This window comes from Ursus americanus, chromosome 15, assembly GCF_024610735.1.
Source record: "Ursus americanus isolate L20-20 chromosome 15, mUrsAme1.1.p, whole genome shotgun sequence".
Taxonomy (NCBI): domain Eukaryota; kingdom Metazoa; phylum Chordata; class Mammalia; order Carnivora; family Ursidae; genus Ursus; species Ursus americanus.
The window spans coordinates 60403648-60421425 of NC_142141.1; the positions used below are offsets into that span (position 1 = coordinate 60403648).

Here is a 17778-nt window from a genome sequence, read left to right on the forward strand (position 1 = left end):
GAAACATCACACGGCCTCGCTGCGCGTTGTTCACCCAGCTACATGGCCAGGCCTCTTCCCGGGTAACGTCTCACGCTTGTTACTCTGAGACTGCAGTCTGGACATTACCAAGAGATGCATCTTTGTGTCCTCAGATGGAAGTTAATTGTGACAGAAAGGCTGAGTCCTGACCAGGCAGGGGTATGAACCAGTGTGGCCGGTGCGCTGGCTGCTGTCTCCAGCCAGGGCACTCAGTGATGGGGGCCCAGCACCTTGGCTGTCCCCCCACACCTGCAGCCCAGGTGTGTGATCCCCAGAGCCTGTGGGCACGTGCAGGGTAGATCGGGGCAGGCATCTAACAGGGGTGGGCGGGTCGCCTGGCACGCACAAGCCCTCTGCAATCCCAGTTTCTGGGATCACGCCACGCGTTCAAGCTGCTGTGGAAATAGCCCGTGGAGGCAGGATCACTTGTTCGCTTCCAGCGAATTCCACTTGAATTCCACTGAATGACAGGTCAGCGTGTCCCGGAATGTGAGAAAGAGTTTATGTGGCAGCACAAATCTAAAGGAATACCACTTGGATGAAACAAATCAGCTCCGTCGTTCCTTAAGCATGGGTTACTCTATTAACAGCTCACACTGGATTTTCATCTACACCCTTGGTTAAGGTCTCAATTTCCCTATCAACCAACCGAAAACCTCAAAGATCTCCCCACTGTAGGCTGTGCTGGAAATGTGATAAATGATCCCTCCTCCTTGATTCTGCGGCGACACCAGAGTCATCATTTCAATTTATCATCTGTCTCCTTGGTGTCAGAGCTGACTTGTTCGCTGCCTCCGTGTTCTTTCCGTCTGTGCTACCGGGGACGGCGTATGGCAGCAGACGGCTGGGCTGTGCTCAGGTGCTTTGACAATGAGACATGGGCAGGACGCCTGCTGGCTGCCCGGCAAGTGGCCCGCCAGCCAGGCTCACGGGTCCTCAGAGACACCCTCCTACAACCGATAACCAGATCCTCAGTGGTAGCGAATGTGAGCATGGAAAGTCTGCTTCAAAGGTTTTCCCATGTCCTCTCTTTCCCATCCAGCCCGCCTGACTGGGACTTGAGAAGACCGGCCTCCTGCCAGTGCTTAGAGGAAGTGAAACGGGGAAAAGCAACCACACTGATGGGGGGCACGCGGGAGCTCAGGCGGAGGGTGGCCCCAGAGGGACCCGGGTGTGCAGGCCAGGGCTAGGAGGCTGCAGGCCCACAAATAGCTCCAAGGAAGCCTTTTGGCTGGTGGCATGGCCCCTCTGCTGGGAGACACATTTGGAAGCCTCTGGTGGCCAGCGGATGGAGGCCAACAGGTATGTCAAGAGCCAGGCAGAGCCCCTGGGGCCTGGGTGAGGGTCCTTTTTCTCAAGAGCCACTTTCATCTTGTCCCTTCCCAGCCAAGAGCCAATCATCATCAGCGTTAAAGGTTTGGGTGCCTTTGAATCAAGTGGCCGTTTTCCGGGGAGCCCCGCAAACCTCGCTCGTTGTCCCGCTCCTTCCTGCCTGCAGGCCTGAGTGTGACTGCACTCACCTCCCCTCTCCCAGAGGTTGATCACGGCTCTCGGCACGCACTGTGCCAAGCGCCCTGGGGGACCTGAACCTGCACCCCACCCCCCATCCCAGCAGCACAGCACCGCCAGGCCCCTATCCACCGGGACCAGACTGGTGCGATCCCCCCTCTGAGAGAGTATTTGCACAGTCCTGGGTTGGGGTGGGCTGCAGAGACAATGAGGATAAAAGCCCTGATGGGAGAGACCGTCTCCTGAGCTCAGTCTTGCGCCCCCCCTCTCTTGGGCTACCTCAAAATGAGTCCTGGGCCTGGAGCCCTTGTCATCAAGAGATGGAGCCCTCCCAGCTGGGCTGGACTTGGCACTGGGGCTGGGGGTGCGTGTCCTGCTTTACACTCGGTGTGTGTGCTGCCTCGCTCTGCCTGAGTGTGTGGGCTGTAGGGTACCTGGCCAGCCTCACTGCCCTCTCTGTCCCTGTGGGAAACCAGAGGGCTTGGTTCCAGGGGTCCAGCGTGGAAAGAAGAGTGTGAGGTGGCAGGTCCCTGGTCAGGTCAGCCGCCCTCCATCGGTCCTTCCTGCCTCCCTCTGGCCCCTCCGCCCCTCCCCCCGAGATGCTGCATAGCTCCTCAGCACATCGGGACACAGAACAAGGACCCAGTGTCCCTTCACAAGGCTGGGTGCTGAGCTCGGTGCAGGCAAACCAATGGTTTGAGTGGGCTCCTGTGAATGGCCAGCTGGCAAAGCCCCAGCATGGGAGCAGCTCCCCCTGGGTGTCCACGGGCCCCCCTGCTGCCCTCCCCGGTGCTCCCCCGCAGCGAGGCTGGTTGAGTTCTGGGCTGCCGGCATCCAGGTGTCAGGTCAGAGGGAGCCTGAGCTTCGTCCTTCTCCAACAGAACCTCTGCTAATGGGAGGCGATCTGTCTGGGTGCCCCCAGCAGAGCCACCTCCCCCCATCAGCCGCCAGAAGTGTTAGTCTCCGAGTTCCAGCTCCTTGAGCTGCTGATGCACGGCTGTCCTTAGGGCGCCAGTCACAGCCAGGTCCTCCGGGGTTCGGACATGGGAGGGTGTCCAGGCAGCCTTGGGACTCATCCTGACTAGGTTCAGACCTGTTACTGTGTAGTTTTGCTTCAGGGCAGTGGCATCCGTGTAAATGTAATAAAGCCAGCTCCCAGCAGAGACCAGCATCCATAATGATGAAGTGCGGCGTGACAGCGGCTCTGGGAGACAGACTCCGAGGGACAGCTGTCCGCTGGGCTTTCTGCCCTGGGAGTGGTGCTCTCCAGAAGTGAGGGCTCAGGACTGGCCGTGGTGGGTGGGGAAGTGGCCGGTGCTGACTCTGAGGGTGGGTTCCACTGAGCCCCGAGTGGTCCCTCTGAGTTGTCACAGAGGGAGGCAGGGAGGAGGGTGCCTGAGCCCCTCCCTCCTTGACGCAGCTCATTGTCACTGCTGCCCATCCCCGGGGACACTAGCCTTGGGCAGAGTGCTGTTCTCTGCAGCAAAGGGCAACACCCAGTGTGTTAAATTGCCAGCCGACTGGGGGCTTGAACATAGACATTTATTGCTTGACAGAGTGTGGAGGCTGGAAGCCCAAGGTCAAGGTGTCATAAGGGTGGTTCCTTCTGCGTCTGGAAGAATCTGTTCCAGGTTTCTCTCCTTGGCTTGTAGACATCCTGTGTCTCCTCACATCATCTCTCCTCGCTGCGCGTCTGTCTCCAAGTCCAAGTTTCTCCTTTTCATAAGGACACAGACATACCAGATTAGGGCTATGCTATTGTGATTTATAATAAGAAATATTTATTTGCTCTTTGTCTCTGGTTCTGGCACAGAACTTCTAAATCCTTTGGAATTTCTAAGTGCTGAGAGCAATAAAGGTTTCTTTTGCTATGTTAAGGACATGGCTTTTGGGAAGCACCTAAAGATGGGGCTGGTTGCCAGGAGAAAGAGCAGGTGTTTAAAGTGTCAGTCCTATGCCCTGACCTCTGGGGAGAGGAGAAGGGCTGGAGGTTGAATTGATCAATCACCAATGGCCAATGATTTAATCAGTCATGTCTGTGTAATGAATCCTCCACAAAAACCCAAAAGGATGGGGTTCCAAAGAGCTTCTGGGTGGGTGAATGCATGGGAGAGTAATGACCTAGAGAGATCATGGAAGCCCCACACCCTTTCCCCAGCCCTTGCTGTAGAGAGCAAGATGGAGTCACTCATGTCAAGCAGGGGTCCGTGTCACGCAATGAGGCAAGCAGTGAGGGGACCACACCGATCAGATATCACTGAGACCAGCACCAGCTGACAATACCCCAGAACTGACAGCAAGCAGAAGCAGAGAAGGTCTGCAGGGCCCATGACTGATTAAATCTCTTTGAATAAAGGAGGATATTTGCAGCAAACTGTCAGACTCCTCAGACACTGACCTCTCTATGTCTGACCACTTCAAAAAGCCAGCTGCCGCTGCCAAAGACTCTGCCCAGTTGACCTCTGCACAGAACTGAGATCCTTCCCTGCTTGAACGTAGTAAGTAAGTACCGAGAGCTAATGGACTGGACTGAAGCCTCAGCTTAGCTGCGAACCCACAGACTGACTTTGCTTTTCGTTCCTTATCTTCCTACCCTGTGTTCTCTCTCGTTTGTTGTGTGGCCTGTCTTGTGTTCTGCTTCGTGGGCCGTGGAAGAAGCCAAGGCCATGTGGTGAGATGTCATTGCTCTGGAATCCTGCACCTGCTTTATGATTGTGTTAACTTTGCTGTGTGACTGGGGACGACACAACGGGGCGTGTGCCTTCACAGTGTGCTCGTGACGCTTGCCCCGTGCCTCCCTTCCATCTGACTGTTCCTACGTTCTATCCTGTATGATAAACCAGTCATCTCATAAGTAACTGGTTTCCCGCGTTCTGTGGGCCACTCCAGCACATTATCACCCCGAGGACGGAGTTGTTGGAATACCCCATCTGCAGCTGGTCAGTCAGAGGCACAGGTGGCAGCCAGACTTGCGCTGGTGCGTGCAGTGGGCTGCGAGGGGGCCATCTGTAGGGCTGAGCCGTGCACCCATGGGCTCTGCTGGTAGCTCCAGGTACATGGTGTCAGAATTGAGTTGAATTGTATGACACCCAGCCTGTGTCCTGGAATTGCTTGGATAAAACCCACACATTGGGATTGCAGTCAGATTGTGGGGCTCACCCTCACGAACCCCCTTTATATGATCTAATTCTGTCTGCAAAAACCCTGTTTCCAAATAAGGTCATATTCTGAGGTCCTGAAGGGCTGGAGCGTCAACGCATGAATTTGCAGAGGACACATTTCAACCCAGAGCACCCAGGAAGGTCACGGCTGTGACTCGTCGGGCGGCGCCGTCCCTAGCAACTGGGCGGTGGGGTGTACTGGCCCCAAGGAGGGCATCAAAATAGCCATCTTCCCAGCTCTGCTGAAAGCTTAGAGAACTCCTGAGTAGTCTAAATTCAGTTTTCATTACATGGCGGGACGCTGGAAGCTTTGTCAAGTTAAATAAGCTATGTCTGGCCTCTCTATCTGTGTTACTGACATTTATCCTCCATCCAGGATAGAAACACCATAAAACTGCACATTAATTCAGTCAATTCTTTTTTTTTTAAGATTTTATTTATTTATTTATTTGACAGAGAGAGAGAGAGAGAGACAGCCAGCGAGAGAGGAAACACAAGCAGGGGGAGTGGGAGAGGAAGAAACAGGCTCCCAGCGGAGGAGCCCGATGTGGGGCTCGATCCCAGGACTCTGGGATCACGCCCTGAGCCGAAGGCAGACGCTTAACGACTGAGCCACCCAGGCGCCCCTAATTCAGTCAATTCTATATTTGGATTCCTGAAATTTTTTTGTCTCCCTCCCCCATTTGGACTTTTATTTATATATTTTAGATTTTTATTTATTTATCTATTAGAGAGAGAGAGAGCGCGCGCGTGTAAGCAGGGGGGAGAGGAAGAAGCAGGCTCCCCACTGAGGAAGGAGCCTGACATGGGGCTCCATCCCAGGACTGTGGCATCATGACCTGAGCAGAAGGCAGATGCTTAACTGACTGAGCCACCCAGGCGCCCCCCATTTGGACTTTTAGAATAACTTTTTGTTCTTGCATCTTAGAATACAAAATTTCAAGTCATTTATTTTATGGTTTTCTTAAACACACAAGAAAATACTTTTTTACCTGATCTTTAAAAACGATTTTTACCTTAAACATGGATTTTTTACTTTGATAAAATCTCAGATTACTGTTACCTGTATGCTATTCTCAGATCACTATCATATAAAATTTTCTGAGGAAGCACACTTAACACAGAGCTATTCTAGGACCTTGTTCACTGGACATTGTGTGAGGATGAGGACAAGGTCCTTGCTAGGAAACGTCACCCAAGCCCTCGCAGTAATGAGTCATAATCCAATGAAGTGACAGGAGTACTGGACGAAGAGCCGGAGTCACAGGTTCAAGTCCCTGGCTTGCTGCCCGCAGAGGACCTACTGCCCGTTTGGTCTCTGTTTGCGTCCGGCTGGCCATCGTGGGAGCCAGGGAGCGAGCTGGGGGTCTGCACTGACTGGAGGGACGTTCACATGTGGTCACCCAGCAGCACATGGGAAAAGCCCGTCCCCACGGCTGGTCCTTCCATTGTGCTCCTCAACGTGTCCTAGCTCCACTGTGACGTTCACGTGACAGAGCTCTCTCTTCACTCCAGTCACCAGGACCCCCACTCAGTACACAGCAGGAGGGCTGCACACAGGGAGGCTCATGCCGCGGCCTGAGGGGGTGTTAGCAAGTCTCAACGCTCCACAAGTCACCGATGCTTCCTTGCCAGGGATCTGGTATCTCTCCCCTGGCCAGAGTTTGCCTGTTTAGAATGTTCCATTGACTTAGCAAATATCCAGGTCAAAGAAATGAGTTTCTGGGGATCCCCAAGCCCAGAAGGCTTTAATAAATGACAGGTGTTACTGGAGATGTGCCACCGGCAGTCGACAAGGGCTGTGAACATCATTCACAGATATCAAAGCTATAGTGTGTGACCGTCATTGAGGGCTTAGGAGAGGTAGTTTCCATCGAGGTAGCAAGAGGGGACCGCAGGGAGGGCAGGCCCTGAGGGGCGTCGGGGGAGGGGATCAGTGTGGAAGCAGCTGGTGCCCACGCATGAAAGAAGAGCTGGTGGAAGGGAGTGGGGCCTTCACAAATTTTCCCAGGATTCTCTTTTCTGGAATGAAAGCAGGAAACACGGTCAGTTGTACTGTTTTTGCTCAAAGCGTGAAATAGTTCATGTAGTTAGCCTCTTCATACAGTTTAGTGATAGGATAGTAACGTGTACTTCTGCGCATTTAGACATTGACCCTCATCGACTGTGACTGTGGCCACCTTAAATCTCACACCTCACCGTGGTCCCCACACCGGCAGCGCATCTCCTCTACAGCAGAAGTCGTGTGACACGGGACACCTGGCTCCAGGCCTGGCCTGTAAAGAGGAGCTCGGGGCATGTCGATGACTGTTATTAGCATTGTCGAGGTTGTGACTTTACGAAACAGTGTTTTCCCAGCGAGCAGAGCAGGGCTGTCCTGCAAATTCCCATTCCGAACTCCCTCACAGAGGGCTGAGTGCCAGTGGAATTGTACTCGGCCCTGCACTCGGCAGAATATGCAAGGACGCTGTCTGTCTGCTGTGAGCGTGGCGCAGGGTGAGCGCTGCCTGGAGCGGGGGTCTCCTTACACACCGGGAAGGGTCACGGTTGCCACCAGCTCTGCTGCCCTGACCCCTCATGTGGCAGCGTCAAGAGGACCGACACCGCCCACAAGTGGGTACCCGTCCGTGCGAACGTGGCTGTGTGGTAATACATCTCGCTTTGGCCCCTCACTGTCATCAAAGCATTACTCACCTGGAGGCCATTCCGTCCTCCTGAAGGTGTTGTGGGGAGACCAGCGACCAGGACCCCTGGTGAGGGAGAGGGAATCTGAGACCAGCCGGGCGCCTGTGTTGTTGGGGTGTCCCGGCTTGTGTGCGGGGTGACGGCCGAGGACGTCGGTAGGACTAACCAGTGCCGTTTTTTCTTCTCCGCCTTTGTATTTTAAGTGACCAGTACGGTTATCTAGGGAGTGAGCTTGTGAAATTGAAGGAAACCAACGTTTCTTTTTAAAATTTAACGTGAGATTGTAATCGCAGGTCAAAGACAAAACATTTAAAGCCATTCAGCTGCTTCTCTACCCCTGAGCCTGACTTGTCTTCACCAATCGAACCACCCATGTTCTTCTACTCCTGCCTCGGACGTGTACTCGGAACAGCTTAGTCTCCAAAGGCGCCCGGGGCCCGTGAGATCCAGGTGGTACAGACTGTCACGGAATGCCATGGAATGCCAGAAGACTTCCACTGTGAAGGCGCAGGTCCCAGAGCCGCTTGCTCCCACCTGCTCCGCTGCCAGGAGGTGACGGCAACAGGGCTCCTTATGCTGGAGCGGCATGGTGTTTCGTCCTCCCCACGTCCTCTTAGACGGCCTCTGTCCAATCACCTCTCGTTGCCCCTTGGAGCTTCAGAACTGTTCTGGGTGGGGTGGCTGACTCAGGGACAATTCAGAAAATGTTTTTGAAAACCTGCTCTGGTCTGGGAGCAGCACAGGTGAGGCTCTAGCTTGGGGAGCTCAGAGCCCAAGGGCAGGATGGTGTGCACCCCCACGTGGGGAGGGAGCGGGTAGATACGACTCCATGTTGCCCCACCCTGGGATGCTGACCAGTCCTGGCTTGAAAGCCGGCAGGCACCATTAATACTCTTTGAAGGCAACATATGTCTCATGAAGCACACGGGGCCCATAGAGAAGGGAAACATGAATATGAGACGGGATGGAATGGAGGGGAGCCTCTGCTAGCTATGGTGATGTTGGATGGGTCTGCCTTAGCGGCGAACGGGAACCTAAACACGTGGTCTGCTTGACGAGCGATCCCTTCGGGAGCAGTGTGAGGATTTAGAGCATCGATGCTCAGAACAGAACGCACTCGAAGCAACTGGGAGTAAAGGATTCGGGTTGTATTTTAGGGGAAATGTGCGAGGCTTACGGACACTAACATGATGCGGGACTCATGGTTGCCTGAGTAGAACAGCTGTGCCAGGTATCCATGGCAGTCCTTGGGAGATTTGATGTCTTCCACGGAGAAAGAGTTCAAAGATTCAGGTACGAACACCAACTGTATACAGAGTTTCATTCTCAGGGTGATTTGGAGGGGAGCTTTGTGACCCAGAGGAACCAGCTCATGGAGAAGGTGAAGACATGGCTCCTGGTATCTGCTCCCTTTGGATCAACAGAAATGGTGGATATGAAGCTGCTAGCGATCCTGATCCCTTTGGTGGCAGCCTGGCTGCAATTTTCTCAGTGTTGGCACAAAAGGTATTGAGACAGCCCGGGGCACTCAAGAGAAGAAGTAACAGTCATTATAGAGTAAAATGGCCACAGTCTTCTCCAGCTGGCAGGTGTTGGCGAACTCACCGGTGAGACATTACAGAAGGTGTTCAGTCTTCGCAAGACTGATTCACGAGAATGAAAGAATGATCACTCTTAATTATTCTGTGGCTGTATTTCCCCTGCGGTTGAGCTAGAAGATTGAAAGAAAGATCTTAGGAAGAGTGATTTTCTTGAACACAAAAGAACATAGTTCAGAGAGCTAGTGCTTTAAAACTCACGATGGCAGGTGGATGCCAGATGCTGGTAGGTACCAGGCAGCTCACCATGGGGCCGGCAGTGGCTTGGATTTATGTGGCTGGATTTACAAATGGAAGCAGCCTTGTCATGCCAAGGGCCTTTACAAATCAAACATACTGCTCTGCAACTGGAGAAAGCCACCCCTTTCCCTTGGGGAAGCTGTCAGGCATCTCCCAGTCCTGTGCTTACCTGCCGACATATTTGTCCCTCACCTTCTCACTAGTGGGCTGGGCTCCTGATGCAGAGAAATGTGGCTGCTCCTTACTTTTTGTTCTGTGGAGCTAACTACGGGATGTGTCAACAGGAAATCTGCTTCCAGCGTGATATTACCAGAAGGAATGCTAACTCTGCAGAGTGTGTGGCCCCAGGTTCTGCTCTTTTCTCGCTGTGACAAAGTTGCCTGGCCTCACTAAGACTCAGATTTCTTCCATGTAAAGTGAGAGTAATCGTAATCACACTTATATTTAGGGTCATTAGCAGGATCCAAGAGAACATTTTCGAGAAGGTATTTTATGAACTCTTCAGAATTTGACAAGTGTGCTATTTGACTTTCTCAGAGCGTGATGGTCATGCCTTCAGCAGGACCGCATCCCCAAACCACCTGCTGCTTCTCTGAGCTCCATCCCTATGTTATAGCATCCCTCCCCATCAACATGAGCTGGAGTCATGTCAGACGGTTCCATCTCAGAAGAGACCCATGCTGGTCACAGTTACCAGGGACATGCTGGCACAGGCAGGGGTGTCCTGCTCTGGAGATCTCCAGGACAGTAGCTCCATCGGGGTCTTGCCTCTTAGGAGAGCAGTGGGCCCCAGAGACCTAGAAAGGGAGCCCAGCCTCAGTGCACACCCATGAGTTCTTGGAATGAAAACTTTTATGTGCTGGTGGTTCTCAAAGTACCCCATTGCTGAGGAGTCCACTGGTTCCTCTACTTTTCCTGTTGCTAAGGCCAAGCCTTTTACTTTTGTTGAAATAGTAGCTAAACTCTATTTTCAGGAAAATACGAGGTCACCACTTTGTGTCCCATCAGACACTACCATTGTTTCCATATAATTCGGGAAATTACGTTGGCAGGGGGATTTTAAAGAAGGCGACCTCATTAGAACTGAAATAAGCCACAGGCCACACAAACACAATGTATAGATGGGGGGGGGTGCTTATCTGAAGAGCAATATTCAGAAATAAGTGTCTCCTAAGACACATCCCTATTTCAATTTCTAGAAAGTAAGATGGTTCACTAAAATAACTGTCTTTGGAATCTGGTAATTTAGTACAAGCTCTAGATCCCAGACTCGTGTGTAGAAATGAGGTCCAGATGTCTGTCGTTTGTAGTAACTGGAAGGAATGTACGCCATGTGTGGTGCTGTGGTTTATAATAAATATATACTTGGTCTCTGTCCCTGTTCTCGCACAGAGCTCTTAAAACCCTTGGAATTTCCTAAGTGATTCCAGCAATAAAGGTGTCTTTTGTTATGTTAATGAGGTGACTTTTGGACCCAGCTGGAGGATGGGGCTGCTTGCCCAGGGGGAACCAACCAAGTGCTGAGAGGGTTGGAAGTTTCAGTCCCACCCGGGACCTCCTTGGAGGTGAGAGGTGCTGGAAGTTGCATCAGTCACCAATGGCCAATGACTCAATCAACCATTCCGATGTGATGAAGCCTCCATAAACTCCCAAAAGGATGGAGCTGGGAGAGCTTCGGAGTTGGTGAGCGTGTGGAGGTTTGGGGAGAGTGGCGCACTCAGGGAGGGCATGGGAGCTCTGCACCATGTCCCCATGCCTTACTCTAGGCATCTCTTCCCTCTGGCTGTTCCTGAGTCCGTGTACTTTTATGATAAGCTGGTACTCTAGGAAGTAAAACATTTCTCTAAGTTCTGTGGGGGGCTCTAGCAAATTAAGCGAACTGAAGGAGCAGGTCGTGGGAACCTCCAGTCTGTAGCAGGCTGTGGTCAGAAGCACAGGTGGCCTTTGCTTGTGAGTGGCGCCTGATGTGTGTGTGGGGAGGCAGTCTTGGAGGACTGAGCCCTCAGCCTGTGGAATCTGATGATCTCTCCAGGTTATGAATGCCAGGTCAGAACTGAATTAAAGAGTAGGACACCTAGCTAGCGTCTGAGAATTGCTCGTTGGTGTGGAGACCCTGCAGATTGGCAACTGGGTGCAGAACCATCTTACCACGGACTCAAAGTAATTCAAGCTCCAGTGTCTGGTGATCGCAGCTACTAAGGGGGTGACTGCAGTCGAATCATTTTGCTTGTCTGGGCTATTTTTCCAGCTTAGGCTAGCATGGCTGATCTTGCCCAGGCTACCCCATGCACATGGGCCAAAGATTCACCAGTGGAGGATGGCCTTTCCCAATGCAGCTGACTTCCATTCGGTCTCTCATCCTTGCTAGGTGAGCGTGGGCTTGCTTGCAGAGTGTATGTACAGGGACACAAGGGGCTGGGTACTAGGCTTGGCGCTGCCACATTTTGTTGCCCAAGAAACATCACAAGGGTAGTTCAGATCCAAAGATTAGGGAAATAAATTCCACCTATCGATGAAAGAGGTTAAAAAATCGTATCGCAAAGGGCAGAGATACAGGCAAGGCAATAACAGCTACTATTTTTACAAACAACTTAATGCAAAAGGTAAAACAAACCAAAATAAGCCAAGCCAGAAATGAAAACAAAACAAAAATTCAGGTCACAGTTTGGATTTGGGTGGGGAAAAATTGTCAGTCTTGGCCATGCTTCATGAATCAGTGGCTCTGGACATAGTCTGTATCCCAGAATATGGACCATGTACTTCCACAGTTAAGAATTTAGGAGAGTTCCCTTGATAAAAGGTGTGCTTCTTATATCTGTTCCCAGCAAGGCCTCCTGATATCCCATGGCAGAGAATGGGAAAAGAATATGGAGAGAAACTGTGGAAGTTTTCTGAGGTACAGGGGAAGTATAATCAGGCTTTACCCATGTTCAGATTTTCTTTGCTTGTTCTGCCGGTCTGGAATAATCATATGCCAGATGCTTCTTATAACCTGCTCTCAGGAGGCTTGGAGTCCAGTATGGCCCAGAGACGACTCGGGTGGTCTAAATTTGTTCCAGGACACCCCGGTAAGCTCAGCTTCTCCCTTGAGTTGTGAGGACTCAGGATCTCCTTGGAGACTGTTTATTCCTGTGATCATTCCTGACTTCCCCCAGGGGCAGGCTGTAGCCCAGCTGTGGGGTCTTACCAGTGTCTTCGATGCATGTTGATCTGGAACCCGCCCACGAGCCGATAGACCTTGGATGTCTTCTTCAGCACAGAACAAAGCATCTGAGGACACCCTCCTAAGTCCATGCTTTTGTGTCTCAGCTTCCTAGAATCTCGGGAAGAACAGAACCTCAGGCCGTGTCTTGTGCTGGAGTTGAATGAAGCGAGTCATCGGCGGGATCCGAGATGACCTCTATTTAAGGCGGCGCAGGTCCTGGCTCTGGTAACTTAGGTTGGCATGTCCGGTTACGTACAGCTGAGCTATAAATTCACATCACGTCTTAGGATGCAAAAGAGAAGGAATAAAAGAAGCAGCCCTTCCCTTGTCTATCAGGACCGAGCATTCTGCTGCGGTGTAGGAACATGCTAATATGGTGAATGACTGGATAGCAGTCAAATCCGCACACTCGGCGGACGACCGAGGAACGACATCAGAGATTTGTTTGTGCAAAACTAATAATAGGAGACGTCTTCCTCACCTTTGTCACAAAATTGCGGTGGATTAATAGTAATAAAAAAAAAAAAAGCTGTACAACCAGGAAGAGTATGGAGGTATTTCCTTAAACCTGCGATTTTTTTAAGGCCAGGAAACTCAATTAGAATGGCCCTTTATCCCCGACGGAGGCCTCCGCAGCTCGCTCTAACACAGGAAAGCCTTTCTGCTGGGAGCCCAGGTGCCCCGTGTAGCCTGGCACTCCTCTGACTCTGCGCTGGACAAGGAGCGCGTTAACCTTCTCGCTGCTGTGCCTGTGAGCACGGAGGCCGGACACCTCCTTATCTGCTCTCACTGATGGACCAGTCAGATCCCAGAATCATCACATGGTAACCCTGCAGGTGGCCCTGGTGTTTCACTGTCCAAGGTCAAAATACTTCCCAGGCCCTGTGATGAGGCCACGTAGGCCTGCAGACTGAGGAACGGTGCGTGAAAGGCAGCTGGCAACGGAGGCTCAGAAGCCCCCATAGCTGGCGCCCTTCTGGAGTCCACTGCAGCCCTGAAATGCCACAGTGAGAGCTACTCCTTTAGCAATGAGGATATCTGGACCTACTAAATAAATCGCATCTTTTAAAATGTAAGACACCAGCAGGAGAAGTTTTGATGAGATGCGAAGTATGAATGATCTTTTTTTTCTTTTTAAGTAAAAGGGTCAGAGGTTCCTGCTTCTTAGTTTCCAAAGGACACCTCTCAATGCAGCTCCAGACAAATGTCCAGCACCCATACTGCACCCGCCCACTGGGCTGTCCCTTCCTGTGGCTGGGTCATGTTTGCCTTCTGCCCGTGTCCCCCGCGACCCCAGCACACCCCTGCGGTGACTGATGGTGACCCCAGAACAGACCTAATGAGGTGCACCAAATGGGGACGCAGTGTGTCCAGGAAGGAGGGGGTGCCTCATTAACCGCGCGGGCTGCCTTCTGGGGCCTGAATGGCCTGATTCAGGGCATTGTGAGGGCGTCTGCGCCTGTCAGGCCCACCAGATGCCCGGCACACCCTCAGTGCGCAAGCAAAACCGTTCATCCATGTCCGTTCCTTGCCACGGTGTGCCCAGTTCCTAATTAGGCCCCGGCGGAAACCGAATGAGAAGATAAGCTCTCTCGGGCTGGGCAGGGGTGGCCCATCCCATCCTGCACAAAGGGCCAGCCTGGCAGCCTCCAGGGAGGAGTCAGGAGTGAGAGTGGGCAGGCTGGCTTTGCCAGAAATCATCCCCAGTGACGTGCCACGGCAGGAGCCGGGCTCCACACTCCTGCTTTTATCTTGCAGGCTGTGGGCTTCTGAGAAGGAGCAGAGTGGGCTCAAGGCAAAAGGATTCCGGCCTCAAGAGCAGGACCCTTCCACCATCCTGCAGGTGGGGTGTTAGACCCATTCCCCTTGTCTCCCTACCCCCAGAGCTGATGGAGCATTTTCACAGACGGCAGGATTTCAGTCCCGCAAGCCTCTGTTTCTGCCATCGGACTGGCAGGCTCTGGACCTGCACCATCTCAGTGATAAGAAATGCAAAGCAGAGAGGAACACGCTGGGAATATCGCTGTCTCTGTAATAATCTCTGTCTCTTTCTCTCTCCCCGTCTCTGAATCACATGATCTCCCTACAATCCCTTACAAACTGCTTGGGAGGAAAGATGTGACACGCGGAGTTACGCAGGTCACACCGCAAAGCGTATCCTCCTGTGATACATCTTCCGTTGGGTTCTTCTTCACTTCCCAAAGCAAAAAGTAGATTGACGTGTTGACGAATTATCACCAGTGGGACTCTGGTGGCTTCGTTGTGAATACGGCCTCCTGTCTCAGAGCTGGGGCGGTGGGTGGAGGGTTTCTGCCAGCCGTGGGGGGAGTGCATCTCCGTGGAGGGCAGGCGAGCGGAGGGTGCCAGGAGCCGGGGGCCCCAGTAGAGACAATAACTTCTGCACTACCGACATCAGAATATGAGGACTTCTTGAAACCTCTGTGAGGCAATGAGCTGAAGAGGCTGCCAGGGCACCCCTCCAGGCCGGTCTACTCATTCATTCATTCATTCATTCATCCACTCACTCTGTTCACTCTACACACTTTTCAACCGGAGAGAGACCCTGTCCGTGAAGACCCCATGGCTTGTTCCCAGATGGTCCGCTTCTGGCCTGCAGCCCCTCCCAGCCCTCCGGGGTGACCCTGGTGGCTGTGAGGTCACAACAGGATGAGGCTCGGAAGCACCCTAATACCTGAGGCTGGGCACTTTCCGTTTTGGGTTTCCCTGCCTACGACTCTGCCCCTTCTGTCCCCATGACTTCCACCCACTCGGATTCCCAGCACTGTGGCTGCACCAGACCCAGGACGGCGGCCTGGAGGATGGGTGGCGGACGCGGCCGGGGGCCGTCTTCCCTCCAAGTAGTCCAGGGGACACTGTGCTGTGGCCGCTGAGCAAAGCTGAGACTTGCCATCCTTGGCAAGAGGCCTGGGAGAGGCAGTGGTGGCTTCTTCGCCATGTGGCCACCCAGCAGACGCACAGTTGTTCCCGGAGCAGCGGTCATCAGGGTTAGAACGGCGAGGCCCCATGGAAGTGCTCCCTAAGCAGGGCCCGCTGCCGCAGGGCAAAGCCTTGGTGCTGTTACTTCGAGAGCCAACACGGAGCAAACTGGTGGTGCTTGCAGCCTGTCTCAGGCGGATAGATGCGTTTTCTCCTCTTGCTTATAAAATAGGGCGAGCCTGTTCTCCTCCTGCCTCCTGAGCAGGCCAGTCTGTGCTGGATATAGAGGCCACAGAGACAAGCTCTGCGGTTACCAACTGTCTGGGACCTGACTGCATATTCATGAGTCTATTTGGTGTAGAATAGATGTCATTTCCTTAGCACAGCAGATGATTCCCCTTTCTTATGATGGACGAAGAATCCAATATTGATGGGATCTTACTTGGCAGCTTGCCTCTGAAAAGCCAGTTCAGAGCTATGCATCAAAGGGAGAAAAAGACAGGGTCGTTCCACTCAGCAAATGAGAAAAGGAATTTTGCTGAATCTCACAAGTTTACGTGGAGCACAGACAGCATGGATCAAAGCCCCTTCCCCCAGGGAGCCAGCGAGGGCTCCTCACCGAGAGCAGCATGCTGGCCCACTGGTGCCTTGCTGGTGGGGACGCTGCACTTGGCGAGGAACAGGCTGATTTCTTTGTGTTCAGCCACAGCCAATGATACTCAGTAAGGCGGTAACTGTGTCTTTCAAGTGATATGAGGCTGCAGCGGGGCTGGGCTGCGGCCCCGAGTGGACGCTCTGGGGGAGAGGAGAGGTCGCCCTGCCCTTGGGGCCCCTGCGCTAATGCGAACTTGCTGCTTCACCGTGCCCACCAGCGGCTCGGGAGCCCGGCCCAGGCCTCCGGGAGAGTGGGAAAGCAGCCTGGGCCCTCCCAGCTGCCTGGGCTGAGCTTTGGACTAAGGCGGAACGGCATCTCATGTACTAGGGGAAGGAATTCCAGCTCAGATCCGCAGAAAGACACATTTCCTTTAAATTTCCTTCAAAATGTTGGGAGGCTTTTTTGGGCGGGGAGGAGAGATGGAAGTTAGAAAAAAAAGGAACATTGGCAAAGGGAAAATGGATGAGGCTGTGAATGCCTCTTGTCAGGTTCTAGGGAGGCTTTGGAACAGACTCGGGATCAGCATTTTGGATTTCAGGCGGTTATTGGGACCCATGTGACTTACAACAGGTTGAATCAGTCCTCTCATTTACCCCATTCAAGCAAACTGGAATTTCTACCTTTTTGCCATAGAATGAGGATTTTTCCTTTTACTCCAAATATTGAACACATTACATCTGCTTAGTGTTCTTTCTGCTGGTAATGACTATAAAAACAGAAATATATTCTGATAGATCCTTGAGTTTTTTAAAATTACAGCTACTGGGGGCACCTGGATGCCTTCAGCTCAGGTCCATTATCTCAGGGTCCTGGGATCGAGTCCCTCATCAGCAGGGAATCTGCTTCTCCCTCAGCCTCTGCCTCTGCTCTTCCCCCCACTTGTGCTCTCTCTGTCAAATAAATAAATAAAATCATAAAAAAATTACAGTTATTGCCAATAAGTGGCATATTCCCTCACCCCCACGTTCTGCATCCATAAGGAAATCATCGCTGATTCTGTCCTTGAACTATTTCAGTTAATTAAAAAAATGTGGAGGAAGCCCATCTCTCTGGTTTGGTACTGTTAATTACAAAGGTATTCAATATGCCACTACAAATGGCATTCTGCTAGTGCTTAATTAAAATAAATACAAAAATTTAAATGAACTAAACAGATTTTGGCACTGGTCTGTAGTTACGGGGCCAAATTTTATGCATGGATATAATACAAGCCGAGGAATAAATCTTTGCTCTTTGCTCTTAATGGATTGGCAGCTGGCCAGACGCAGGGGACGCAGCCTGCTGTTCCATCCACGGGGTCTGTAGGAACTGCCCAGCCCGCCTTCTTCATGCCCCCTCCCCTGCATTCTCCCCAGCAGGCACAGCTTTAGGGAAACCACTCCGGATCGCATGGGAGGGGTGAGGAGTGTTCCTTGAATCCAACTTCCCTCTAACAAGTCAAAATTCAAAGAGCAACATGTATTTGTTAACTTTTTATCAAGGGGCTCTGACACGGTTCACGGATATGGACTCAGTTTTGCCCAGTCCTCTGCAACGTGGGGAGCTGGGAAAAAAGACCACTCCAGTGTGACAGAGCAGGGGTGGATGAGGCAGGAGGAATGAGCGGCTTTCCTGTGGCTGGGGCCCCTCGTCCATGCATTCCCAGCCCAGGGTGCTGGTAAGAAGTCCAGGGTAAGAAGTCCAGAAGCTTGCCTTTGTCTCACCCATTGGGGAGGGGCTGTGAAACAATTTCATGGTGCCGATCAAACGGGAGCGGTGTCTATTTAC

The 17778-nt window shown here is 52.3% G+C and overlaps 1 protein-coding gene across 5 annotated transcripts in view; it reads left to right on the top strand.

Annotated features, from left to right (window-relative positions):
• MED10 (mediator complex subunit 10) overlaps window positions 1-17778 on the top strand; it is a 206265-nt gene that overhangs the window by 148445 nt on the left and 40042 nt on the right. Inside the window, exon 4 of one of the 5 annotated variants that reach the window (XM_087867993.1) lies at window positions 12524-17765. The exons of the other annotated variants lie outside the window; for them this stretch is intronic. Coding sequence (XP_087724119.1) covers window positions 12524-12583 — 60 coding nt within the window. The 3' untranslated portion in view covers window positions 12584-17765. Of the gene's footprint in view, window positions 1-12523; window positions 17766-17778 lie in introns of those variants that run through there. 5 annotated transcript variants of the gene reach the window in all.